The 26817-nt window shown below is 49.1% G+C and overlaps 1 protein-coding gene across 1 annotated transcript in view; it reads left to right on the forward strand.

Moving 5' to 3' along the window:
• The window catches only part of shank3a (SH3 and multiple ankyrin repeat domains 3a), a 1542118-nt gene that overhangs the window by 839295 nt on the left and 676006 nt on the right, over positions 1–26817 (forward strand). The window contains exon 12 of the mRNA XM_086010558.1: positions 2459–2625. Within this exon, the coding sequence (XP_085866684.1) occupies positions 2459–2625 (167 nt within the window). The remainder of the gene's footprint in view (positions 1–2458; positions 2626–26817) is intronic.

A 26817-nucleotide genomic window follows, 5' to 3' on the forward strand; every position in this document is an offset into this window, starting at 1 on the left:
GGTCGCGGGTTTGGGAGGTGCTGCTGAAGAAGCCTTGGCGATTTGCTGCAGTGCATCTTGTAGGTGGTACACACTGCAGCCACAATGTGCTGGCGGTGGAGGGAGTGGATGAGGCTAGATTTTCTCATTGGTGTTATTTTAAGGTTGGCCTTAACCTGTGATAGTGCTAATTGGAAAATCTAGGCATTACTGACTGGTCTCGCACATAAAGAGTGGTCACCTGACTTAGGGTAGAATGAAACCATGTCGGAGGAAGTCAGCATCTTCAGTAGGGAACGGGAGAAAGTATGGGAAAAGAATTTTTGGATGCATTTCGTAGCTGTACTTTTGCTAAAGAATGCGACAAAGACATGAAGCGTGTTATAAAAACAGAAAATGCTGGAAATACTCAGCAGGTCAGACAGCATCTGTGGAGAGAGAGTTAACGTTTCAGGTCGATGACCCTTTGTCAGAACGTTTCAGGTCTGACGAAGGGTCATCGACCTGAAACCTTAACTCTGTTTCTCTCTCCACAGAGGCTGCCTGACCTGCTGAGTATTTCCAGCATTTTCTGTTTTTATTTCAGATTTCCAGCATCTGTATTTTGCTTTTGAAGTGATATGTCATTCTTCTCAATGAGGGCCTTGTACTTGTCATTATTATCCAGTGTGAGCTGTGTTATTAGCTGTCAATCTTGCATAATTGCCAAAGTATTTTCCATTTTCAAAATGAAGTGATGGGGTCTTCTCCTATAAGAAAAATTGGGAAACTTTGAACCGCAAAAACTTTTTAGGCAAAAGATAGACCTGGTAAGTTAGAGTCTCACCATCAGGACCCTATACCCCTTCCGAAAGGAGAATCTCATCACTTGAACCTCGAGTGAGTCTCACTATATAGACCCCTTTTAAAGAGGGGTACTCCCTTTTAAAGAGAGAGTCGCACTGTTAGGACCCTTTTTAAAGAGAGTCTCACCGTCGGAATCTAATCAGCAGGACCACTTTTTAAAAGTTTTGCCATTTTATCCTGTGTCCTGAATCTATCGACTGTTGCTCGGATTCGTTTGCTGAGGGTGGAGGGAAGAGGGGAAGGGAAGAGAAGGGATAGGAGGAGCGGGACAGAGTACACGTGTCTTCCGTAAATAAATGCCCTTTCCCGGGGCTCCTGTGAGCTCGGCGCAGAGCAGGGGCGGGGCCAGGAACCCGATGGGTGGAGCCAGCGAACCAATGGGCGTGTCTCGAGGGCAGGGCCAGCAGTCCCCAGCGAGCCCGGAGTGAAGGGGGACCGGTGGGCGGCGCCGGCAAGGATTGGGAGGGCGGAGCGTAAGTTCGCAGCCCTCCGGGGGCGATGGGCGGCGCCAGACTGAGCGGGGGCGGGGCCAGGGTGGGGGCGGGGCCGGGGCGAAGTTCGCAGCCAGCCCAGAGTGAGCGGTGGGCGGGGTCAGGGTGAGCGGTGGGCGGGGCCAGGGTGGGGGCGGGGCCGGGCGAAGTTCGCAGCCAGCCCAGCGTGAGCGGTGGGCGGGGTCAGGGTGAGCGGTGGGCGGGGTCAGGGTGGGTTGGGGCGGGGCTGTAATTCGCAGCCAGCCCAGAGTGAGCGGTGGGCGGGGTCAGGGTGAGCGGTGGGCGGGGCCGGGGCGTAGTTCGCAGCCAGCCCAGCGTGAGCGGTGGGCGGGGTCAGGGTGGGTTGGGGCGGGGCTGTAATTCGCAGCCAGCCCAGAGTGAGCGGTGGGCGGGGTCAGGGTGGGTTGGGGCGGGGCTGTAGTTCGCAGCCAGCCCTGAGTGAGCGGGGTCAGGGTGGGTTGGGGCGGGGCTGTAATTCGCGGCCAGCCCAGAGTGAGCGGTGGGCGGAGTCAGGGTGAGCGGTGGGCGGGGTCAGGGTGGGTTGGGGCGGGGCTGTAATTCGCAGCCAGCCCGGAGTGAGCGGTGGGCGGGGTCAGGGTGAGCGGTGGGCGGGGTCAGGGTGAGCGGTGGGCGGGGTCAGGGTGGGTTGGGGCGGGGCTGTAATTCGCAGCCAGCCCGGAGTGAGCGGTGGGCGGGGTCAGGGTGAGCGGTGGGCGGGGTCAGGGTGGGTTGGGGCGGGGCTGTAATTCGCAGCCAGCCCAGAGTGAGCGGTGGGCGGGGCTGTAATTCGCAGCCAGCCCAGAGTGAGCGGTGGGGGCGGGGCTGTAGTTCGCAGCCAGCCCGGGAGTGAGCAGAGAGCCGAAGCTGGTATTCAGCGCTGGCATGTGAGGAGCTACGGCCGGGGGAGGATGGAACAGCCCCGGCCGCGGCCAGTGACATTACAGCCCTCCTCAGACTAGCGATGACAGCGGACCCGGCGCCCGGTTTCCGTTCGGTGTCCGACCGCTCTGGCCGGGAGAGGCCGAGTTGAGTGAGCCGCTGCCCGCCGCCCCGGACAGGTCGCGGAGGATGTGGGAAGGGACGGCCCCCGGTCCCGGCTCCGGGCCCGGAAGAACCACTGTCACCTATGTTTTTGTTTACAGCCCGAGTACCGTGAGCGCCGAGCCCAGCCCGACTACAGCCGCCGCGCACAGAGGACCCAAGCGCAAGCTGTACAGTGCGGTCCCGGGACGGACCTTCATCGTGGTGAAGCCCTACCAACCCCAGGGAGAGGGCGAGATCCTGCTGCACCGAGGGGAGCGAGTCAAAGGTCAGTACGGTCCCCACTCACTCTCACTGTCTGTTTATAGTGCTGAACCCTCGATCTCCCACTCTATCTCTGTCTCATCACTCTATCTCTGTCTCATCACTCTCTCTATCTCTCATCACTCTATCTCTCATCACTCTCTCGCATCTCTCATCACTCTCTCGCATCTCTCATCACTCTCTCGCTCTCTCATCGCTCTCGCTCTCTCTCTCATCGCTCTAGCTCTCTCATCGCTCTCGCTCTCTCTCATCGCTCTCTCTCATCGCTCTCGCTCTCTCTCATCGCTCTCGCTCTCTCTCATCGCTCTCGCTCATCGCTCTCGCTCTCGCTCTCGCTCTCGCTCATCGCTCTCGCTCTCGCTCATCGCTCTCGCTCATCGCTCTCGCTCTCGCTCTCGCTCATCGCTCTCGCTCTCGCTCATCGCTCTCGCTCTCGCTCATCGCTCTCGCTCTCGCTCATCGCTCTCGCTCTCGCTCATCGCTCTCGCTCATCGCTCATCGCTCTCGCTCATCGCTCTCGCTCTCGCTCATCGCTCATCGCTCTCGCTCTCGCTCATCGCTCTCGCTCATCGCTCATCGCTCTCGCTCCTCGCTCTCGCTCATCGCTCTCGCTCATCGCTCATCGCTCTCGCTCTCGCTCTCGCTCGCTCTCATCGCTCTCGCTCGCTCTCATCACTTGCTCGCTCATCACTCTCGCTCGCTCTCTCATCACTCTCGCTCGCTCTCATCACTCTCGCTCGCTCTCTCATCACTCTCGCTCGCTCTCTCATCACTCTCGCTCGCTCTCTCATCACTCTCGCTCGCTCTCTCATCACTCTCGCTCGCTCTCTCATCACTCTCGCTCGCTCTCATCACTCTCGCTCGCTCTCTCATCACTCTCGCTCGCTCTCTCATCACTCTCGCTCGCTCTCTCATCACTCTCGCTCGCTCTCTCATCACTCTCGCTCGCTCTCTCATCACTCTCGCTCGCTCATCACTCGCTCGCTCTCTCATCACTCTCGCTCGCTCTCTCATCACTCTCGCTCGCTCTCTCATCACTCTCGCTCGCTCTCTCATCACTCTCGCTCGCTCTCTCATCACTCTCGCTCGCTCTCTCATCACTCTCGCGCTCTCTCTCTCATCACTCTCGCGCTCTCTCTCTCATCACTCTCGCGCTCTCTCTCTCATCACTCTCGCGCTCTCTCTCTCATCACTCTCGCGCTCTCTCTCTCATCACTCTCGCGCTCTCTCTCTCATCACTCTCGCGCTCTCTCTCTCATCACTCTCGCGCTCTCTCTCTCATCACTCTCGCGCTCTCTCTCATCACTCTCGCGCTCTCTCTCTCATCACTCTCGCGCTCTCTCTCTCATCACTCTCGCGCTCTCTCATCACTCTCGCGCTCTCTCTCTCATCGCTCTCTCTCTCATCACTCTCTCATCACTCTCTCTCATCACTCTCTCTCTCATCACTCTCTCTCTCATCACTCTCTCTCTCATCACTCTCTCTCTCATCACTCTCTCTCTCATCACTCTCTCTCTCATCACTCTCTCTCTCATCACTCTCTCTCTCATCACTCTCTCTCATCACACTCTCTCTCATCACTCTCTCATCACTCTCGCATCTCTCATCACGCTCTCTCTCGTCACTCGCTCTCTCTCTCGTCACTCGCTCTCTCTCGTCACTCGCTCTCTCTCGTCACTCGCTCTCTCTCTCGTCACTCGCTCTCTCTCTCGTCACTCGCTCTCTCTCGTCACTCGCTCTCTCTCTCGTCACTCTCTCTCTCTCGTCACTCTCGCTCTCTCTCGTCACTCTCGCTCTCTCTCGTCACTCTCGCTCTCTCTCGTCACACTCGCGCTCTCTCTCTCGTCACACTCTCGCTCTCTCGTCACTCGGTCGCACTCTCGCCGCTCTCGTCACTCTCGCCGCTCTCGTCACTCTCTCGTCACTCTCGCGCTCTCTCTCGTCGCTCTCGCGCTCTCTCGCTCTCTCTCTCGTCGCTCTCGCGCTCTCTCTCTCGTCGCTCTCGCGCTCTCTCTCTCGTCGCTCTCGCGCTCTCTCTCTCGTCGCTCTCGCGCTCTCTCTCTCGTCGCTCTCGCGCTCTCTCTCTCGTCGCTCTCGCGCTCTCTCTCTCGTCGCTCTCGCGCTCTCTCTCTCGTCGCTCTCGCGCTCTCTCTCTCGTCGCTCTCGCGCTCTCTCTCTCGTCGCTCTCGCGCTCTCTCTCTCGTCGCTCTCGCGCTCTCTCTCTCGTCGCTCTCGCGCTCTCTCTCTCGTCGCTCTCGCGCTCTCTCTCTCGTCGCTCTCGCGCTCTCTCTCGTCGCTCTCGCGCTCTCTCTCGTCGCTCTCGCGCTCTCTCTCGTCGCTCTCGCGCTCTCTCTCGTCGCTCTCGCGCTCTCTCTCGTCGCTCTTGCGCTCTCTCGTCGCTCTCGCGCGCTCTCTCTCTCGTCGCTCTCGCGCGCTCTCTCTCGTCGCTCTCGCGCTCTCTCTCTCTCGTCGCTCTCGCGCTCTCTCTCGTCGCTCTCGCGCTCTCTCTCGTCGCTCTCTCGCTCTCTCTCGTCGCTCTCGCGCTCTCTCTCGTCGCTCTCGCGCTCTCTCTCGTCGCTCTCGCGCTCTCTCTCTCTCGTCGCTCTCGCGCTCTCTCTCTCATCGCTCTCGCTCACTCTATTGGCTATTCTATTTCAGTGACGCTCACTATCTCTTCCCTTTCCATGATACTGGACCCTCCGCCTCTCTCCTCCATGGCACTGAACTCCTACATCTCTCTCTTTGTCCCTTCTCCATGATGCTAAACTCATTCTATCTCTTGCTGTGTGTCCCTTCTCCATGGTGCTGAACTCATTTCTATCTCTTGCTGTGTGTCCCCTCTCCATGGTGCTGAACTCATTTCTAGCTCTTGCTGTGTGTCCCCTCTCCATGGTGCTGAACTCATCTGTCTCTATCTGTACCTTCTCCATGGTGCTGAACCATATCTATTTTTCTATCCGTCTCTTACTCTCTCCTCCTGCCATCTGTCCCATCTCCATGCAGCTGAACCCTCGATTTCTCACTCTTCCTCTCCCTTCTGCATGCTGCTGAACACTCCCTGAGACTCAGTGCATGCTCACCCAGCTCTAAATTATCTCTCAATTGCACAAAAAACACAATTATGGAATCGGATTCAGTTCACTTTATAACTTTCCAGCTCCATTCTTTGGCCAAAATGTATTTATCACTTTTTCATTTCTGCATCCTCCTTACATGCCACATGCAGAGGTTCACTCTCATGGCAAAGGTAAATGTGCTGTTTTTTTCTCCTCCCACTTTTTCTTCTATTCCCTCCCCACCGATCCTTTAATTTCATAGCATTTGGGACCGGGGTTTGAGGTTCCAACTGCCCTGTTCGCGTGTGTGTGTGTGTGTGTGTGTGGAATAAGGGAGGCCAGCCATGCATGCGCTCTTCTCAAACCTAGGGCTCTGCCACTCAGTGTTCCATTCATTCTGGCTGCAGCAACGGGCTCGACAGGAGCTGCCTTACCTCAGCCCAGGCTCCGCTTTCTATCCTTATGGCTCCAGCTGAAAGAGGCCAAGAGGCCAAGAGGTGACTGTCCTTTCCCCAGCCCTCTGGATTGGAGTGTTTTGTTTGTCAGCCAGTAAGGTTAAGCGAGTGTCAGGAACAAAAAACGTTTATTTTTCTTTGGAATTGTGACTTGCAGCTTATTTGTGCATGTTGGTTTAAGCTTGTTCATTTATTTCTATCACTAACATTCTCTGTGTGTCTGCTTCTAGATGCTTAACTCCTTCTGGAAAAGCAATGGTCTCAGCCCATCTCTTGCAGTTATATAACATCAGAGTTCATTTGATTAAGCCTTTGCAACTGTCTAGTGTACAGGCGAGGGTCTCATCCAACCCCTTGAAGTTCTATTGTTTTAGGGGATCTTTGCCCAAACCTCACAGTGTGAGAGGGTCTCACCTGACCACTCACAGTTCTCTATTATGTGAGAGGGTCTTATATTAACCCCTCACAGTTCTCTCACATGCATGCCTTAGATTAGTGCATGGAGAGGGTCTCACACTATGTAACTATGAAGGATTGGCTCAGACTATACACTATATAAATGCATGGGAGTAGTCCCAGATTCATTCACATGTGATACAACTGCAGAGGCGGCTAAGAAATTATGCAACTGTGGGGAGTTGTCTATAATTTTTTGAGGATGTAACTGGTAAAATAGATAAGGGAGAACCAGTGGATGTGGTATATTTGGACTTTCAGAAGGCTTTCGATAAGGTCCCGCATAAGAGATTAGTGTGTAAAGTTAAGGCACATGGGATTGGGGGCAAGGTATTGACTTGGATAGAAAACTGATTGGCAGACAGAAAGCAAAGAGTTGGAGTAAACAGGTGTTTTTCCGAGTGGCAGGCAGTGACTAGTGGGGTACCGCAGGGCTCAGTCCTTGGACCCCAGCTATTCACAATATATATTAATGATCTAGACAAGGGAACTAGATGTAATATCTCCAAATTTGCAGATGACACAAAGCTGGGTGGGCGTGTGTGCTGTGAGAAGGATGCCGAGAAATTCCAGTATGATTTGGACAGGTTGGGTGATTGGGCAGAAGCATGGCAGATGCAATATAATGGGATAAATGTGAGGTTATCCACTTTGGTGGCAAAAATAGGAAGGCAGATTATTATCTGAATGGCAATAGATTGGGAGAAGGGGAAGTGCAACAAGACCTGGGTGTCCTTGTGCACCAGTCGCTGAAGGTAAGCATGCAGGTGGTTAAGAAGGCAAATGGTATGTTGGCCTTCGTAGCGAGAGGGTTTGAGTACAGGAACAAGGATGTCTTGCTGCAGTTGTACAGGGCCTTGGTGAGACCACATCTTGAGTATTGTGTGCAGTTTTGGTCGCCTTATCTGAGGAAGGATGTCCTTGCCATGGAAGGAGTTCAGCGAAGATTCACCAGGCTGATACCTGGGATGGCAGGAATGACGTATGAGGCGAGATTGGGTCAATTGGGCTTGTACTCGCTGGAGTTTAGAAGAATGAGAGGAAATCTCATTGAAACTTATAAACTTCTGACAGGTCTGGACAGACTAGATGCAGGAAGGATGTTCCCGATGGTCGGGGAGTCCAGAACCAGGGGTCACAGTCTAAGGATAAGGGGTAAGCCATTTAGGACAGAAATGAGGAGGAATTTCTTCACCCAGAGAGTGGTGAACCTGTGGAATTCTCTACCACAGAAGGCAGTAGAGGCCAATTCATCAAATATATTCAAGAAGAAGTTGGATATATTTCTTAAGGCTAAAGGGATCAAGGGGTATGGGGAGAAAGTAGGGACCGAGTACTGAATTTGGATGATCAGCCATGATCACATTGAATGGCGGAGCAGGCTCGAGGGGCAGAATGGCCTACTCCTGCTCCTATCTTCTATGTTTCTATGATGCCCACACACACTGTGCAACTGCTAGGGACTGCCTGAGACCCTCTTAGACACCACAGAACTGTAAAGGATTGTCTGAAACACTTTCATAGAACTATGGAGACCAACTGAGATCCTCTCTACTAACATAGAACCTTTCTCTTAAGAATTACCAGGAAGAAGAACTAAATTATTGCCATTCCAGCTTCCCTGTTTCCCTCCATCTCCCCCCTTTCCTTCCTCTAATGCCTTCCTTTTCCCAGTTCCTCACTTCCTCCCACTTTACTTCCCAAACTTTCATTCCCTCACTTGCTGCTGTCTGTCTGATGCTCTTGCTTTCTGTCTTTCTCACTGTCTGCCTGTTCTCTCTGTTTCTGTCCATCTCTTTCTCTGTCTCTGTCTGTAATAATCTCTCTAATTCTCTGTCTGTCTATCTCATGCTCTTTGATTCTCTTTCTGTTTGTATCTCTCTCAGTCTGGTGGCAATCTTCTTCTAATCAGCCTTCCTGTGCAAGCCTAGACTGTGAGACTTGGTGGGCTGTTTGACCATGAAGGGCATCACAGCTGAGTTACATCCTCACCTAACATCCAAACATGCACACCAACTCTGCCAGGAATGGAAACCCTGGCTGATGTTTTCCCCTCCCTAGCCCAGTGGTGCTATTTCAAATTACACCAGCCTCAGCAGAGGCCCAATGCATGTCAGCTAACTCAGCACAGACCTCCAGAGTTTAGAACTAGGATTGTGCAGGCTGGAATCTAATTGAGGGGTTCAGGTGGTTTACGTATAGAATAACGAATAGCCGGGAGTGAGTTACAGGCTGGAATCTAATCAAGGGGCTCAGGTGATTTATATAAAGGATACCCTGGAGTGGCTGACCTCAGAACGTCGCCAGTTATCATGCTACAGAGCCACCGCTTGCAGGAGGGTATTATTACAGCATGGCAAGTGTATGCAGGCAGTAATGCAATGTAGATGTAGCCACAATTTGCACTTATTTAGCATCTTTACCATGGAAAAACATTGCAAGGTGCTTTACAGATGCATAATCAGAAAAATATACACTGAGCTAAAGAAGGAAATATTAGAAGAGGTGACCAAAATCTTGATTAAAGAGGTGGGTTTTAAGGAGGGTGTTAAAGGAGGAGAGGGAAGTGGAGAGGTTTAGGGACGGAATTCTAGAGCATGGGGCCTTGGCGGCTGAAGTCATGGCCACCAATGGTAGGGCAAAGAGGAGGGGAGATGCACAAAAGCCATAAAATCAAAAGAATGGAAGTTTGAGGAAGGTTATAGGGCTGGAGGTGGTTTCAGAGATATGGAGGGTTGAAGCTATGAAGGGATTAAAGAAGGTAATTTTAAATTTAAGGTATTGGGGACCAGGAGCCAGTGTAGGCCAACATATGAATTTATAATGGGATAAGTTGATACAGTAATTGCATGCAGATGTCAGATTTTCAATATGTTTTAGTTTGAATTTTATGCACTGTACAGTGCATTAGAAGTTTTAGCCGTGGCTCAGTCGGTAGCACTCTCACCTCTGAATCAGAAGGTCATGGGTTAAAGTCCAGCTCCAGAGACTTGAGCATATAATCCAGGCTGACACTTCAGTGCAGTATTGAGGGAGTGCTCCACTGTTGGTGGGGCCGTCTTTTGGATGAGATGTTAAAACCAAGGTCCCGTCTGCCCTCTCAGGCGATGTAAAAGATACCATGGTACTATTCGAAGAGCAAGGAAATTCTTCCTTGTGTCCTGGCCAATATTTATCCCTCAAACAACATCACTAAAGCAGATGATCTGGTTATGTATCTCATTGCTGTTTGTGGGATCTTGCTGTGTGCAAATTGGCGGCCACGTTTCCCTACATTGCAATAGTGACTACACTTCAGAAAAGTACTTCATTGACTGTGAAGAACTTTGGGATGTCCCGAGGTCGTGAAAGGTGCTATATAAATGCAAGTCCTTTCTTTCTATATGTCCTGTGGATTACAGACTACACTCTGCATGCCTGCTTGGTTTATTATAAATTAAACTTCAGAGTATTTATATACACTGTTGTAATATAGTTTCCATTGCTGTGTTATATATAACCAAAACATCCTGTAGATTATAGTTTGTAACACAGTGGAGATTGCAGATTGTACTCAATGCATAGATTCTTATAGCTCATGTATAATTTCATATGTTGTGTTAAAATTCCGAGCATGCATAATTCAGTATTGTATATTGTGCATGCGATATTCTAATCACATCAATGCAGTAGGTGTAGGATGATGGACTGCATGGGATCTGTAAATAGACGGACTATTCCAGCATTGATTGTGTATAAAAGAACTGACTGTACCAGAACTGACTGTGTATAACAGGACTGACTGTCACAGCACTGACTGTGTGTATAACAGGACTGAGTGTTCCAGTACTGACTGTGTATAACAGGGCTGATTGTCCCAGCACTGACTGTAAGTAGAAACATAGAACATAGAAAAATAGGAGCAGAAGTAGGCCATTTGGCCCTTCGAGCCTGCTCCGCCATTCAGTATGATCATGGCTGATTCTCTATCTCAATACCATATTCCTGCTCTCTCCCCACACCCCTTGACGCCTTTTGCATCTAGAAATCTATTTATCTCCTCAAATATATTCAGTGACTTGGCCGCCATAGCCTTCTGTGGTAGAGAATTCCACAGGTTCATCACTCTCTGAGTGAAGAAATCTTTCCTCATCTCAGTCCTAAATGTCCTACCCCATATCCTGAGACTGTGATCCCTTGTTCTAGACCCCCAGCCAGGGGAAACATCCTCCCTGCATCCAGTCTGTCTAGCCCTGTCAGAATTTTATACGTTTCAATGAGATCCCCTCTCATTCTTCTAAACTCTAGTGAATACAGGCCTAGTCAACCCAATCTCTCCTCATACGACAGTCCTGCCATCCCAGGAATCAGTCTGGTGAACCTTCGCTGCAGTCCCTCTATGGCAAGTATATCCTTTCTTAGGTAAGGAGACCAAAACTGCACACAGTACTCCAGGTGTGGTCTCACCAAGGCCCTGTATAACTGTAGTAAGACATCCTTGCTCCTGTACTCAAATCCTCTTGCAATGAAGGTCAACATACCATTTGCCTTCCTAACTGCTTGCTGCACCTGCATGTTTGATTTCAGTGACTGGTGTACATGGACACCCAGGTCCCTTTGTACAACAACATTTCCCAATCTATCACCATTTAAATAATACTCTGCCTTTCTGTTTTTCCTACCGAAGTGGATAACTTCACATTTATCCACGTTATACTGCATCTGCCATGTATTTTCCCACTCACTCAACTTGTCTAAATTGCCTTGAAGCCTCTTTGCATCCTCCTCACAACTCACAATCCCAGTTAGTTTCGTGTCGTCAGCAAACTTGGAAATATTACAATTAGTTCCCTCATCCAAATCATTGATATATATTGTGAATAGCTGGGGCCTAAGCACTGATCCCTGCGGTACCCCACTAATCACCGCCTGCCACCCCGAAAAAGACCCATTTATTCTACTCTCTGTTTTCTGTCTGTTAACCAATTTTCAGCCCATGCCAGTATATTACCCCCAATCCCATGTGCTTTAATTTTGCACACTAACCTCTTATGTGAGACTTTATCAAAGGTCTTCTGAAAATCCAAATACACCACATCCACTGGTATACTAGGACTGACGGTCCTCTCGGGCCCCAGCAGCTGCATGCGTCGCTGACTAGATTGAGGGGTTCAGGCCGTTCTATGCTATGGGAAGCCGGTGCTGGCCCCAACAGCTCCTGACACACAGCTTGTTGAAATCCCAAAGTAAACCTGTCAGATTCATAAAGGCCTACAGCTGGAGAGGTCATTTCCCAGATCTCAGCCTCAGTGAATACAGCGATTTCTCTATTGCTGGCTGCGCAGGGTTTGCATATAGGAATTCAGTGGCCCTTGAGGTAATATAGAAGGAGCCATCAGGCTGTAAATAAAATCAGGGACAATGTTGTTGCGAGTGGGGTTCTGCCACCTGTAGCCATTCATCCTGGACTCCACAGACAATAAGCCAGTTCACTGTAATGATGGGGTCTCCTCCTGAGCTGCTGAAAATCTTGATTTCTCATCCAATTTATGATGAATTTTCATTGCATCAGTTTCATTAGCAGCTTGGCATTTCATGCGGGTGTCTCACACTCATATATATACACACACACTCACACATACACGTAGTGGTTATGTTACTGGACTAATAATCCAGAGAAGGCAAGTTTGAAACTTGAATTCAATTATTTTTAAAAACAATAAAATCGGGAAATAAAAAGCTGGTATCAGTAAAAGTGACCATGAAGCTGTCAGATTGTCATAAAAACCCAACTGGTTCACTAATATCCTTACCCAGTCTGACCCTATATGTGACTCCCGTCCCACACCAACGTGGTTGACTTGTAATTGCCCTCTGAAATGGCATAGCAACACACATAGATGTACCAAATCGCTATTGCGAATCAAGAAGAAGGACCACCACCACCACTGTCTCAGGGCAACTAGGTATGGGCAATAAATGCCAGCCTTGCCAGCAATGTCCACTTTGCCAGACACACACACACTCATGCAGATTAACAATAATTTGAAACATAAACCCTTATATCTGCAGTCCTCCCTCCCCCTCATGTTTGCCTGCAGCAGTTGAGCAGACTCTTTTATCCTTCCCTCATTGAATTTTGCAGCTTTAGCAATGTGCATGTTGGCACAAAGTCTAACCTGGGAATACGTCACAAGGGTGACATCTCAGCTCATTGGGATGGCCCAATCAGACGGGCAATTTCTGTCTCTCTCTTGCTCTCTCTCGGCCACAGAGGATTTGGGGCCCAGATGACCCTCGATACAGTTTGGGGTGTAGCAGGTGGGCTTGTAGCACCATGGTGGGTGTCCCCTATTATTAGCCACAGAAGCTTGAGGCCTTCAGAGTCCCTGAGGTGTTTACTGTGACAGAATGCCACGAGTCAGCATGGAGCACAGTGGGACACTTTGCACGAACTCTGCACAGGATTCAACGCTCCAGATTTTATGGTAATGCGGTGGCCTCCCTCTAATAGAAAGCCTGAGTAACACCCCGAACACATCAGGAATGGGCGCTGAAGGGGAGGCCCTATGCAAAAAGTATTTTTTTTTCTCCAGCATGACCCTGATCTTCCAGCAGTTTACCTTCTCCTTCAGTGGATTTTGGCTTCAAAGGCTAGTTATTCATTCTTGGTATGTGGGCATCGCTGGCAAGGTTAGCATTTATTGCCCAACCCTAGAGGGCAGTTAAGGGTCGACCACATTGTGTGGGACTGGCGTCACATATAGGCCAGACCTGGTACGGGTGGCAGGTTTCCTTCCCTAAAGGACATTACAACAATCCAACAGCTGCATTGTCACTTTTACTGATACCAGCTCTTTATTTCCAGATTATTTTAAAACTAAATTTAAACTCTCAAACTGTCATGGTGGGATTTGAACTCTCATTCTCTGGATTAATAGTTCAGGCCCCTGAAGCAAAACTCAGGAATGTTGGATCGTGCTGGGGCCTGAAAAAGAATAGAACATCTACCTACTCACCTCACTAAATCCCTCAATCCCACCTACACACCTCCTCATACTCCTCAACCCCATCTACCCTCCTTCTCACCATAATCCCTCAACACCACCTCCCTATATTCCTCAACTCCACCTACCCTCCAGGAACACATCTAAATGGGTGGGCACAAAGCTGATCGTGTCAACAATCTGGCTGAATCCCATGGGATCGTAAAATCTATCTCACACTCTCTTTTCATTACTTGCTTAGTTATTTTATACTTAATCACACAATTGTATTTTCCACCTGCTTGCCCATCCAGTTAGTACCCCAGACACAGACTGGGAAGTACTTAATCTTCTCCAGGTTAAATATTCAGAACAGTTGCAGGTCCATATCTCAGTCAGCTGTCTTGCTCACTTTTAATTAACCTTTCGAATCATCTCAGCCATGAACATTGATTCATTTATATACTTACTGAATGATTCATCGGTCCGAAGTACAATATATTTTAAATGAGTAGACTGCATGCCTACAGCAGCACTGGCTTTGTGTTTATGGCAACCAGGACTGACTGTCCTGGCATTAGCAGAGTGGGATATATCGGAGAGTGTTACTTTGAGGGTGTGGGATATATCAGAGAGTTACAGTGAGGGTGTGGGATACATCAGAGCATTATAGTGTGGGGTATATCAGTGGGTTACAGTGAAGGATGTGGGGTACATCAGAGTGTTTGTGAGGGGTGTAGGGTATATATGAGTGTTACAGTGAGGGGTGTGCGGTCTATCAGTGAGTTATAGTGCAGGGTGTGGGGTATATCAGAGGTTTTTAAAAATTAATTCATGGGATGTGGGCATCACTGGCAAGGTCAGCATTTATTGCCCATCCCTAATTGCCCTTGAGAAGATGGTGGTGAGCCACCTTCTTGAACCGCTGCTGTCTATGAAGGAATGGCGATATATTTCCAAGTCAGAATGGTGTGTGACTTGGAGGGGAACTTGGAGGTGGTGGTGTTCCCATGCACCTGTTGCCCTTGTCTTTCTAGGTGGTAGAGGTTGAGGGTTTGGGAGGTGCTGTCGAAGAAGCCTTGGTGAGTTGCTGCAGTGCATCTTGTAAATTGTACACACTGCAGACACGGTGTGCCGGTGGTGGATGAGGTGCCAATCAAGCGGGCTGCTTTGTCCTGGATGGTGTCGAGCTTCTTGAGTGTTGTTGGAGCTGCACTCATCCAGACAAGTGGAGAGTATTCCATCACACTCCTGACTTGTGTTTTGTACATGGTGGAAAGGCTTTGGGTGTCAGGAGGTGAGACACTCGCCGCAGAACACCCAGCCTCCGACCTGCTCTTGTGGCCACGGTATTTATGTGGCTGGTCTATGTTGTGTCCGTCAGTAGTAAGACACAAGACTGCAGGAGAACGGTACAACAGGTGTTTACTCAACGTGGCTCACTCTGGAACTGAACTGTACAGATTACTACTCAGTGCTATATACAGGTGTGGTTACTGCCGGTACTGCAGTATACATGAGCTGTAAAAAGTAGTTCCCCCCTTAAAGGTATATACATTACAATTCCTCCCCTTTTAGATTAACAGTACCATAACACTCATTTAACAATTAAATATCAAACTAATTACAATTAACACTTTTAACATACAACATTAGCTGAAAATAGTCCATTTATATATTCAGTCTTTGGGGAGGCTTCCTGATCCTTTCTGGATAGCGCCTTTCCCGAGTGTCTTGCTCTTGGTGCGGAGGCGATTCTGGCCCCCTGTCGTCGGTTAGGTCATCAGCTTCCGATGCTACTGTGTCTGGGGTAGATGCGACCTTTAGGTCAGGTTCCTCACCAGGTACGTATGGGCGAGACATGGGGTTGACTTGTTCCTGTGACTCTAGGATCTGGTCAGCATGGCGTCTCACGATGTTCTCCCCAACGTCCACTGTGTACACTAGTGGGCCCTGCCGAGTGCATATCGTTCCTGGCTGCCATTTTTCTGTTCGGTAGTCGCGGGCCAAGACTGGTTGCCCTACATTGAAGCTCCTTGTTGGCTTCTCATGGATGTGCTGGAATTGCTTACTCTCAACATCTCTTTGTACGTTTGGTCTGAGCAAATCCAGGTGAGATCTTAACCTTCGGTTACAGAACATCATGGCCGGGGCCTGGTTGGTGACTGCATGTGTCGCATTCCGGTAGGCGAACAGGAAATTGTCCACCTTATGCTGCAGCGGAATGTTGTCATTGTACCTTTATTGCCTTCTGAAAGGTTTGTACGAACCTCTCAGCCAATCCATTTGTGGCTGGATGATACGGGGCGGATGTGTAATGCCTTACCCCATTCTTCTTCATAAACCTCCGGAACTCTTCGGACACAAACTGTGGTCCGTTATCGGAGCAAATCTGTTCTGGCAAGCCATTCCTGGCAAAAATGGTCCGTAGGACTGCAACAGTTTTCTCCGTGGTGGTGGAGGACATTTTGATGACCTCAGGCCATTTCGAGTGCTCATCCACGGCTATTAAAAACATTGAGTCCATGAATGGACCAGCAAAATCAATATGCACCCGTTGCCATGGAGATGAGGGCCACTCCCATGGGTGTAGAGGGGCATGTGGTGGTGCATTTTGGACTTTCTGGCATCCTGAGCAGCTCTTGGTCAGGTCCTCGATTTGTTTATAGATTCCCGGCCACCACACATAAGCCCTGGCAAGGCTTTTCATTTTTACCCCTCCCAGATGACCCTCATGAAGCTCATTGAGCACTCTATCCCTTAACTTGGGTGGAATTACCACTCGGGATCCACACATCAAGGTCCCCCGGCACACTGACAGCTATTCTCTTCTTGTCGAGAATGCTGGCAACAGTGAGTCGCCATGTCCTGGCCATCCCTTCACCGTCAAATCATATACCCGAGACAGTGTCGGGTCATTTCGGGTCTCCTGTTCTATACGAGCATTAGTTACCGGTAGGTATTCAACTATAGTCGAATGAAATATTTCGACAGGATCCACTGCTGGTGCTTCCTCCGCAGCAGGCAGTGGCAGGCGTGATAGCCCATCAGCATTTCCATGCTGTTTCGTGCCCTTATATTCAATCTCATAGTGGTGCGCCCCTAGAAAGAGTGACCATCTTTGTAGTCGTAGCGCAGTCATCACCGGAATGCCCTTCTTCGGATCAAAAATGGAGACAAGAGGCTGGCGGTCAGTCAGCAAGGTGAATTTCTGCCCGTGCAGATAGTGATTGAACTTTTTCACTCCCCACACTAGGCTGAGGGCCTCCCTGTCAATCTGGGCGTAGTTACGCTCGGCTGAGGTTAGTGATCGTGACGCAAAGGCTATTGGCCTCTCTGAGCCGTCCGAGAATTTGTGCGACAGCACCGCTCCAATGCCGTAGGGTGACGCATCACATGCCAACCGAATTGGTAATGCTGGGTTGAAATGGGCCAATACCTCTTTCGATGTGATTAGTGTTTTGCTCTTCTGAAAAGCTCGTTTACATTCGTCACTCCACTTCCATGGCACCCCAGTTTGCAGTAAGGTGTTCAGTGGGTGTAGTATTGTAGACAAATTTGGCAAGAACTTATGGTAGTAGTTTACCAGCCGGAGGAACGACCGCAGTTGTGACACGTTTTCCGGTGCTGGAGCCTTGACTACTGCCTCAATCTTTTCTGGGGACTTATGTAACCCCTCTTTATCGATAACGTGGCCACAATATGAGATCTGTTTTTTAAAAAACTCGCATTTGGGGCGGTTAGCTCGGAGCCCATATTCCTTCAATCTAGTGAGCACCTGCTCCAGGTTGGCGAGGTGATCACTGTCATTTTCGCCCGGGATGTCGTCCAAATAACACTGGGTCCCTGGGATCCCTTGCAGGACTTGCTCCATTGCCCTTTGCCAAATAGCCAGAGCTGATGCTACCCCGAATACCAGCCGGTTGTATTGGTAGAGACCTTTATGGGTGTTGATTGCGAGGTATTTTTTTGATGCTTCTTCTACCTCCATTTGCAGATACGCCTGGGCCAGATCAATGTTAGTGAAGCGTTTCCCTCCAGATAGCGAGGCGAAAATATCTTCAATCCGCGGAAGTGGATATTGTACGGTGTGAAGGACTGGGTTCACTGTTACCTTAAAGTCCCCACAGATGCGAACCTTCCTTGGTTCCCCAGGCGTGCTGCTCAACGACTTTTTCATCACAGGGACGATGGGTGTAGCCCACTCGCTCCAGTCTACCTTGGACAGTACTCCTGAACGTTCCAAACTCTCCAGCTCTGCTTCGATGGCTGGGCGGATCGCATAAGGTACCGGTCTGGCCTTAAAAAATTTTGGGCTTGCGTTTTCTTCGATTTTAATTGTTGCTGTCATGCCTTTTAGTGTTCCGAGTCCTTGCTGGAACACTTCTTGCGCGTCGGTTAGGATCTTTGACAGTCGCCCAGGTGTGACGTCGTCATCCTTTTCGGCAGCCACAGTCAGTGCTTGTATGGAATGCCAATCCAGCTGTATTTTCCGGATCCATTCATGTCCCAGTAATGGTGGTCCTCCATCTTGCAATACATACAGGTCTAGTTTTGGTGTTTCCTTACCGTTATATATAACGGTCACCCTTATTTTTCCTTTGGGGTAGACTTTTTGCCCCGTGTACGTCTTCAAAATAATTTTTGTGTCTCTCAAGGGTATGTGTGAGAATAGCCGCTCGTAGTCCCGTCGGTTTATGACTGTTAGGGCTGACCCTGTGTCCAATTCCATTTTTAGCTGGACTCCTGCTATCTTGAGAGTGACCCAAATGGTTCGGTGATCCTCCGTTTTGATCACATTATGTAGTTTCAGACAACTCGGCTCCCTGTTTTCGGAGTCGGTATCACTCTTTTGTTCGTCTGAACTATTCTCCGTCATTTTATGTACCTTCTTGTACTTTTCTTTTGGAGATTTCGTATTGCTGGTTTTCTTTCCTGACCTGCAGACTCGTGCTATGTGTCCTACTTTTCCACACTGTCTGCACACTTTGTCTTTGAACCAGCAATCATTGTGGTCATGTGTTGTTCTGCCGCAGCGATAGCACTTCTCTGTTCTGTATGACATTTCGTTTGTGCCATATTCTTGCGGTCTCTGTTGTATCTCTGCAGCGCCCCGTGCTGCTGCTTCATATGATACCGCAATGCTGAAAGCCTTGTCCAGCATAAGGTCCTTTTCAGATAAAAGCCGTTTCTGGGTTCCTTCACTTTGAAGCCCACACACAAACTTGTCCCTTAAGGAATCTGCCAGTCCCGTTCCAAACTGGCAGTGTTTCGATAGTTTGCGCGGTTCTGTTAAATATTCAGCATTGTTTTCATCCTTATGCTGGTTCCGTTTGTGAAACTTGAATCTTTCTGCTATCAGCAGTGGTGTGGGGTTTAAATGTTCCTGTAGTATCGTCACTATGTCTCCAAAACTCTCTTCCACTGGCTTCGCTGGGGTTACTAGATTTCGTAATAAGCCATACGTCTTTGCACCCATTAAATTTAACATTGCCGGCGCTTTCTTGTCATCTGACACCTCATTTGCCTTGCAGTATACCTCTATTCATTCGACATATGTAGTCCAATCTTCGACTTCATTGTCAAATGCGGTGATACTGCCACTCTTCGGCATTTTGGGTGTGGTTTAAAATGGCTTAAAATGGCATCTCCCGCGCTTTCCTTCCTCCCCCGCTGCTGCCAACGCCGCTCTCGGTGGTCCTCGTGGCAATGGCGACGCCCTGTAAGTTTCGCGCGCTTCTCCTGCACTGCTGCCAACGCCGCTCTTGGCGGTCCTCGTGGCAATGGTGGCGCCTCGTGGGTTTCTGCGCGTCTCTCTCCCTCTCCTCGACGCTGCTCGGCCCCTGAACACTGGCTGCGCCCTGTGCGCTCTGCCCTCTCTCTCCCCTGTTGACGCTGCTCGGCCCTTTGCTGTGCCGCTCGGTCGGGCTCTAGCCCGCCGCTGTCCGGGAAGGGTCTGCGCACTACCTGTTGCCAGCCTGTTTTGCTGGAGCACCGCGACTGGAAAGCCAAGCCTGGCTCTCAACAGCCTCCCCCGCAATTCTCGAGTCTCTGCTGGATGACTTGGCGGTTGCCCGTGGTCAACGCCTGTGTCTCTGGCCTTGACCTCCAATCTACTGATCTCCAGGAACGAATCCCGGGGAGGTGATGCAGAGTTGCAGGTAGGATCGAATTTGTCTCGTCGCCAATGTTGTGTCTGTCAGTAGTAAGACACAAGACTGCAGGAGAACGGTACAACAGGTGTTTACTCAACGTGGTTCACTCTGGAACTGAACTGTACAGATTACTACTCAGTGCTATATACAGGTGTGGTTACTGCCGGTACTGCAGTATACATGAGCTGTAAAAAGTAGTTCCCACCTTAAAGGTATATACATTACAGTCTAGTGAAGTTTCTGGTCAATGGTGACCCCCCCAGGATGTCGTTGGTGGGGTATTTGGCAATGGTAATCCCATTGAATGTAAAGAGGAGGTGGTTAGACTCTTGTTGGAGATGGTCATTGCCTGGCACTTGTGTGACGCGAATGTTACCTGCCACTTATGAGTGTTAGTGAGGGGCGTGGGGTATATCAGTGTTACAGTGAGGGGTGTTGCATCTATCAGAGAGTTTTAGTGAGGGGTGTGGGGCCTACCAGAGTGTTACAGTGAGGGGTGTGGATCTATCAGAGTGTTACTGTGAGGGTCATGGGGTCTGTTAGTATGTTACAGTGTGTGGTCTATCAGTGTGTTACAGTGTGGGATCTAACAATGTTAGAGGGGTGTGTGGTCTAACATTGTGTTACAGTGAGGGGTGTGGGGTCTATCAGAGAGTGTTAGTGAGGGGTGTCGGGTATATCAGGGTTAATTAAATTGTTGGGCCATAGTATGACTGTAGGGATCTCCTCTGAGATGTATTTAGAATTCACCACCCGTGCCCTGATCTCTGACGCTGGTTCTTGCTGTTAATGATGGATGAGGTGGCCACTTTCCAAACATCACTGACTTTAATGGAATTCCTTATATTTAGTTGGCTGCATAAATTTGTCCTATTTTAGAGTTGCATTCTCTGCAAATTTAGGATTAACGCAGTGGGCATTCTTCAGTGAGAGATTCCCTTCCCTTCAAACTGCAGCATTGAAGTAAAGCTACTATATTGAGGCTTTTTGCGTAACCTGATGGGTACAGTCTCTGCCACATCAGTCACACAGACCACAAGGTCCCAGTTCAGCATCTGTTTCTGCTGATCTCACCCAGGGCACCAGTCCAGGGTAGTAGAGTTAGCTTCAGTGCCCCTGGGTTGGGGAGGGTGAGAAAAAAATCACTCACGGGTCCCATTCCCGATCACTGTCCAATAACCTCCCATTCGCTCCTCCCCCTCCGCACCTCATGTACGGTGGTAGGGCCAGCATAGCTATGCTCTGACAACCCCTGTGACAAATACCCTTACAATGCTCACAGGTCGTAGCTGATAGTTGAAGAATGTATGCTTTGATCAGCAAGTCGAAGCTGTCTGGCCTCTGTGAAAGAGCACCCATCAGACAGGAGCGAAAAGTACTATTCATGGTTTCCGAGACATCTGCGCTCCTCCAATTCTGGCCTCTTGCACATCCTCGATTTTATTCGCACCACCATTGGCGGCCTTGCCTTCAGCTGCCTCGGCCCAATGCTCTGGAATTCCCTCCCTAAACCTTTCTGCCTTGCTACCTCTCTCTCCTTTAAGGCGCTCCTTAAAACGTAACTCCTGTCCTAATATCTTCTTCTGTGGCGCCAGCAACAAAAACTTGCATTTATATAACGCCTTTAACATCCCCGGTGGGGGGTGGGTGGGTGTGGGAGAGAAGGTTAGGAATGTCAGATGGGGGGGAAGAGCACGGAGAGAACACTGGGGATGAGGGAAGAATGTGATCCAGGTCTAAAGCGGGGTGGGAGGGGGGGATGAGAGCGAGAATGTGATCCAGATGGGAAGACAGATTACATTCTTCCCCCCTCTGTTAGATGTGAATCATGTTCTTCCAACCACGCTCTGTTTACACCTGCAGCACGTTCTCCCTCTCCTCACCACTCGACCTCGATCATGCTCTTGACCATGAATGGGAGTTGATTTCTTGGAAAGCCCAGTGCATGTGGGGCATGTGATATCATTGGACTGGGTGATATCCGGAAATCATGCCACTGTCACTATTCACATCGTACCCAATAAATCTGTTAGTTTGATGGAGTGATTAGCGACAGTGTGGGTACTTCCAGTTTTCGATTGACCCATGATGTCATCCTGCGTATGAGCCGGGCCACTCGGTGATTCTCAGCGCATGCTAAAAATCTACGGTTCTGCTAGTGATGTCACTTGCAATGACGTCACCCTCACCTGTTCTCATTGAATGAAATGCGCCTCACTAAACCAACCTTGCAGCTCAAATTATGTAAAATAATCACTGTGGATGTCACTCAGCAAATCAGGCACCATTTACGGAAAGCGAAGCAGAGTTAACGTTTCACGTTCTGATGAAAGGTCACTGATCTGAAACGTTAACTCTGCTTCTCTCTCCACAGATGCTGCCTGACTTGCTGAGCATTTCTAGCATTTTATGTTACATCACTCAACTTGGAAGGAGGACAGAGCAGGCTGTACGTGGCCGAGTGAGAGTTATCTTGGTTTTCGAGGTCACCCTCCACATTAACATGAAGATGTCACTGTCATGGCTGCACTGGAGCAGCTTCACTGGAGAAGCCTACCTGTGACAATGACTGGATCAAATTACACATTGCAGAGACTTTGAATTACTCTCCAGCAGGCAGAATCAAATTACACATTCCAGACAAACTGTTGGGTGTGCCTTTATGGTCCAATCCACTTGTGGTACATAAGAACATAAGAAATCGGAGCAGGGGTAGGTTATAGGCCCCTCGCGCCTGCTCCGCCATTCAGTAAGATCATGGCTGATCGTTGAACTGAAGTCCATTTTCCTGCCCGATCTCCATATCCCTTGATTCCCCTAGTCCAAAAATCTATCTATCTCAGTTTTGAATATACTCAAAAACTCAGCATCCACAGCCTTCTAGGGCAGAGAATTCCAAAGATTCACAACCCTCTGAAGAAATTCCTCCTCATCTCGGTCTTAAATGGCCTATCCCTTATCCTGAGACTGTGCCCCCTAGTTCTAGACACTCCAGCCAGGGGAAACAACCTCTCAGCATCTACCCTGTCAATCCCCTTCAGAATCTTGTATGTTTCAATGAGATCACCTCTCATGCTTCTAAACTCCAGAGAGTACAGGCCCATTCTACACAATCTCTCATCATAGGACAGCCCTCTCATTCCAGGAATCAATCTGGTGAACCTTCGCTGCACCGCCTCCAAGGCAAGTATATCCTTCCTTGGATAAGGAGACCAAAACTGTGCACAGTACTCCAGGTGTGGTCTCAACAAGGCCCTGTACAATTGTAGGAAGACTTCCTTACTCTTCTACTCCGCAATAAAGGCCAACATGCCATTTGTCTTCCTTATTGCTTGCTGTACCTGCATGCTAGTTTTCTGTGTTTCTTGCACGAGGACACCCAAATCTCTGAACAGCAACATTTTAAAAGTTTCTCACCATTTAAAAAATATTCTGTTTTTCTATTGTTCCTAACAAAGTGAATAACCTCACATTTCCCTACATTATACTCCATCTGCCACCTTACTGCCCACTCATTTAGTCTACCTATATCCCTTTGCAGACTCTTTCTGTTCTCCTCGCAGCTTACTGTCCCACCTAGCTTTGTATCGTCAGCAAACTTGGACAGCTCTGGTTAGATACAGAGTAAAGCTCCTTCTGCACTCCATGACCCATCAGGATGCCTTAACTCCAGCCTCAGAAGAGGGTCCTCATAAAATTAAAGTAATATTTCCTCGTTCCCTCAAAAACCTGTGGCCCCTCTGAGTGATTGTCCTTTTAAGGGCTGAAAGTCTGTGTGCAGCGGGCATGTAAAACGGGATCGCTATCAGTGCACCTGATTTGTGGCAGCCCTGGGTTTTCCAAAGGGAATGCGCTGGTGGTGCATGAGGTTTGCTTTGCTTCATGGCGAACTCTAATTACAGCATTCACCTGGGCTGTTTCCTGGCTCTGCCAGGAATTCCAATGAGTCTCACCTTGGAGTCTGGCCAGCTCTGCGCCTTTGAAAGTTGGAGAAAGGCTGACTCCAGCAGGCACACTACAACTGGAAGCGGCTTTAAATCTGTCCTGACTGACCTTTTGATGAGATTAGTCCTCATTTATTTTTTTTGTAGTTTTTTTTGGACCAGTGCTTGCTTCTGGACCAGACTCTGGAACAGTACCCATGGATTGGAGGGTAGCTAATGTTACCCCACTACCTACCCTCTATTATAGACCGGTAAGCCTGACATCGGTAGTGGGGAAAATGCTAGAGTCCATTATAAAAGACTAGCTGGGAGGCCTGGCGTTGCTAAGGCTTTTTTGTAAAGCGGCAGTTTGAAGGATTAGGCCCCGCCCACCCCGTACGATTGGTCAACCATCAAGTCAATCAACGCTAATGAGCGGATTCCCCCGTAGGATTGGTCAACCATTAGGTTTCGTTTTTTGTATACTGTACGAACCAATTTTTGTCTGACCAAAAAGTAAATATGCCTATGACACTCCCCTAATCATAAGCTTTCTTTTGATATAACATATGTGTAGGTACGCTCTATAACTTTTGAGTGTACAGCGGACATACACACAGACAGACAGACACGCAGACAGACAGACGGACGGATCCTTTTTTATATATATATAGATATATAGATATATAGATAGATAGATGTATGTAATAGCAGAACACTTGGAAAACAGTAAGAGGATCGGACAAAGTCAACATGGATTTACAAAAGGGAAATCATGCTTGACTAATCTACTGGAATTTTTTGAGGATGTAACTGGTAAAATAGATAAGGGAGAACCAGTGGATGTGGTGTATTTGGACTTTCAGAAGGCTTTTGATAAGGTCCCGCATAAGAGATTAGCGTGTAAAGTTAAGGCACATGGGATTGGGGGCAAGGTATTGACTTGGGATAGAGAACTGGTTGGCAGACAGAAAGCAAAGAGTTGGAATAAACGGGTCTTTTTCCGAGTGGCAGGCAGTGACTAGTGGGGTACCGCAGGGATCGGTCCTAGGACCCCAGCTATTCAATATATATTTAATGATCTAGACGAGGGAACTAGATGTAATATCTTTAAGTTTGCAGACGACACAAAGCTGGGTGGGCGTGTGTGCTGTGAGGAGGATGCCAAGAAACTATGATTTGGACAGGTTGGGTGATTGGGCAGAAGCATGGCAGATGCAATATAACGTGGATAAATGCGAGGTTATCCACTTTGGTGTCAAAAACAGGAAGGCAGATTATTATCTGAATGGCAATAGATTGGGAGAAGGGGAAGTGCAACGAGACCTGGGTGTCCTTGTGCACTAGTCGCTGAAGATAAGCATGCAGGTGCAGCAGGCGGTTAAGAAGGCAAATGGTATGTTGGCCTTCGTAGCGACAGGGTTCGAGTACAGGAACAAGGATGTCTTGCTGCCGTTGTACAGGGCCTTGGTGAGACAACATCTTGAGTATTGTGTGCAGTTTTGGTCGCTTTATCTGAGGAAGGATGTTCTTGCCATGGAGGGAGTGCAGCGAAGATTCACCAGACTGACACCTGGGATGGCAGGAATGACGTATGAGGAGAGATTGGGTCGATTGGGCTTATACTCACTGGAGTTTAGAAGAATGAGAGGGGATCTCATTGAAACTTATAAAATTCTAACAGGACTAGACAGACTAGATGCTGGAAGGAAGTGTCCTGATGGCTGGGGAGTCCAGAACCAGGGCTCACAGTCTAAGGATAAGTGGTAAGCCATTTAGGACAGATGAGGAGGAATTTCTTCACCCAAAGAGTGGTGAACCTGTGGAATTTTCTACCACAGAAGGCAGTAGAGGCCAATTCATTAAATATATTCAAGAAGGAGTTAGATATATTTCTTGAGGCTAAAGGGATCAAGGGATATGGAGAGAAGACAGGTACAGGGTACTGAATTTAGATGATCAGCCATGATCTCATTGAATGGCGGAGCAGGCTAGAGGGGCTGAATGGCCTACTCCAGCTCCTATCTTCTATGTTTCTACGTTTCTTTTGATGGGATTTTATTTAGTTTTACTGCTGCCATTCAGAGCACTTTGCTTGACATCTTCTGATCTGCCTGTTATCCCCTGCCCCACAGGCTCCAATCAGCCCACTGCCTCATCCCAAACCGAAACACAAAATTTTGCCGCCAACAGGAAGTGCAGCAGCCACTTTAAGAAGCTGCCCCCAGCACGTTTCTGCTCCCGCGCAGGAAATCAGGATCTCTGTGTTCCTAGCGCGAGACACATATCTGTTGTGTCTCAAGGGGTTTTATACCCTTACCTATATAACAATTAAGAAGGACTGCGAGGTGGAGAGTTTATTTAACGGGTGCTTCTTCACTCAATGCACTACATTTCCCATAGTGCATTGCAAATCACCACTACAGTATCCCATGTGGGACAATTCTAATACACATTCAAAATACACAACATATTTCCTCCCCCTTAAAATAGAATGTCCACAAAACAGAATAACTGAAAATGACTATAACTTTGGAAGAGAGGGTAGACTGCCTCTACATTCCGCTAACCCTGGGGATTATTCTGCCCCATGCACACAGGTTAGCACTAACTGTAACTAAGGCGCTCTGGAGGCTGCCTTTCTCTTTGGGGGTAACGCCTAGTCTCAGGAGCAGGCTCTGGCTGGCTCTCCCGTGACCCTGCAGGCGTGGCTTCCTCCCTCGATGGCACAAGAGTGGATGGTGCCACCATCTCAGGGTCGGACGACCAGTCCCTGCTGGAGCCCCCAGCAGGTCCTTGATCCTCTGTTTCTTGGGTTACCTGTGGCGACTGTCTTGGCAGTAACTGGTCTACATGCCGTCTCCATGTTCGGTCGTCTCCGGTGCGGACTCGGTATGAAATGGGGCCCGTCTTTTGAATGACCGTAGCCGGGACCCACCGCTCCGGGGTGGTGTAGTTACACGCGAGGACTTTGTCCCCCACCACAAAGTGTCGTTCTTTGGACCTCTGAGCTCGTCTGCTGACTTGATCCTGCTGATTGGCGTGTACCACTGCTTCTGTGGACGTTGGCTTCAGCAAGTCAAGGCGTGTCTGTAGCTGCCTTCCCATGAGTAGGTAAGCAGGAGATGCTCCAGTAGTAGCATGAGGCGTGTTTCGGTATTTCAGCAAGAAAGCATTCAGGCGCTG

This window comes from Somniosus microcephalus, chromosome 17 (assembly GCF_052327205.1).
Source record: "Somniosus microcephalus isolate GS21.2 chromosome 17, FLI_Smic_1.0, whole genome shotgun sequence".
Classification (NCBI taxonomy): domain Eukaryota; kingdom Metazoa; phylum Chordata; class Chondrichthyes; order Squaliformes; family Somniosidae; genus Somniosus; species Somniosus microcephalus.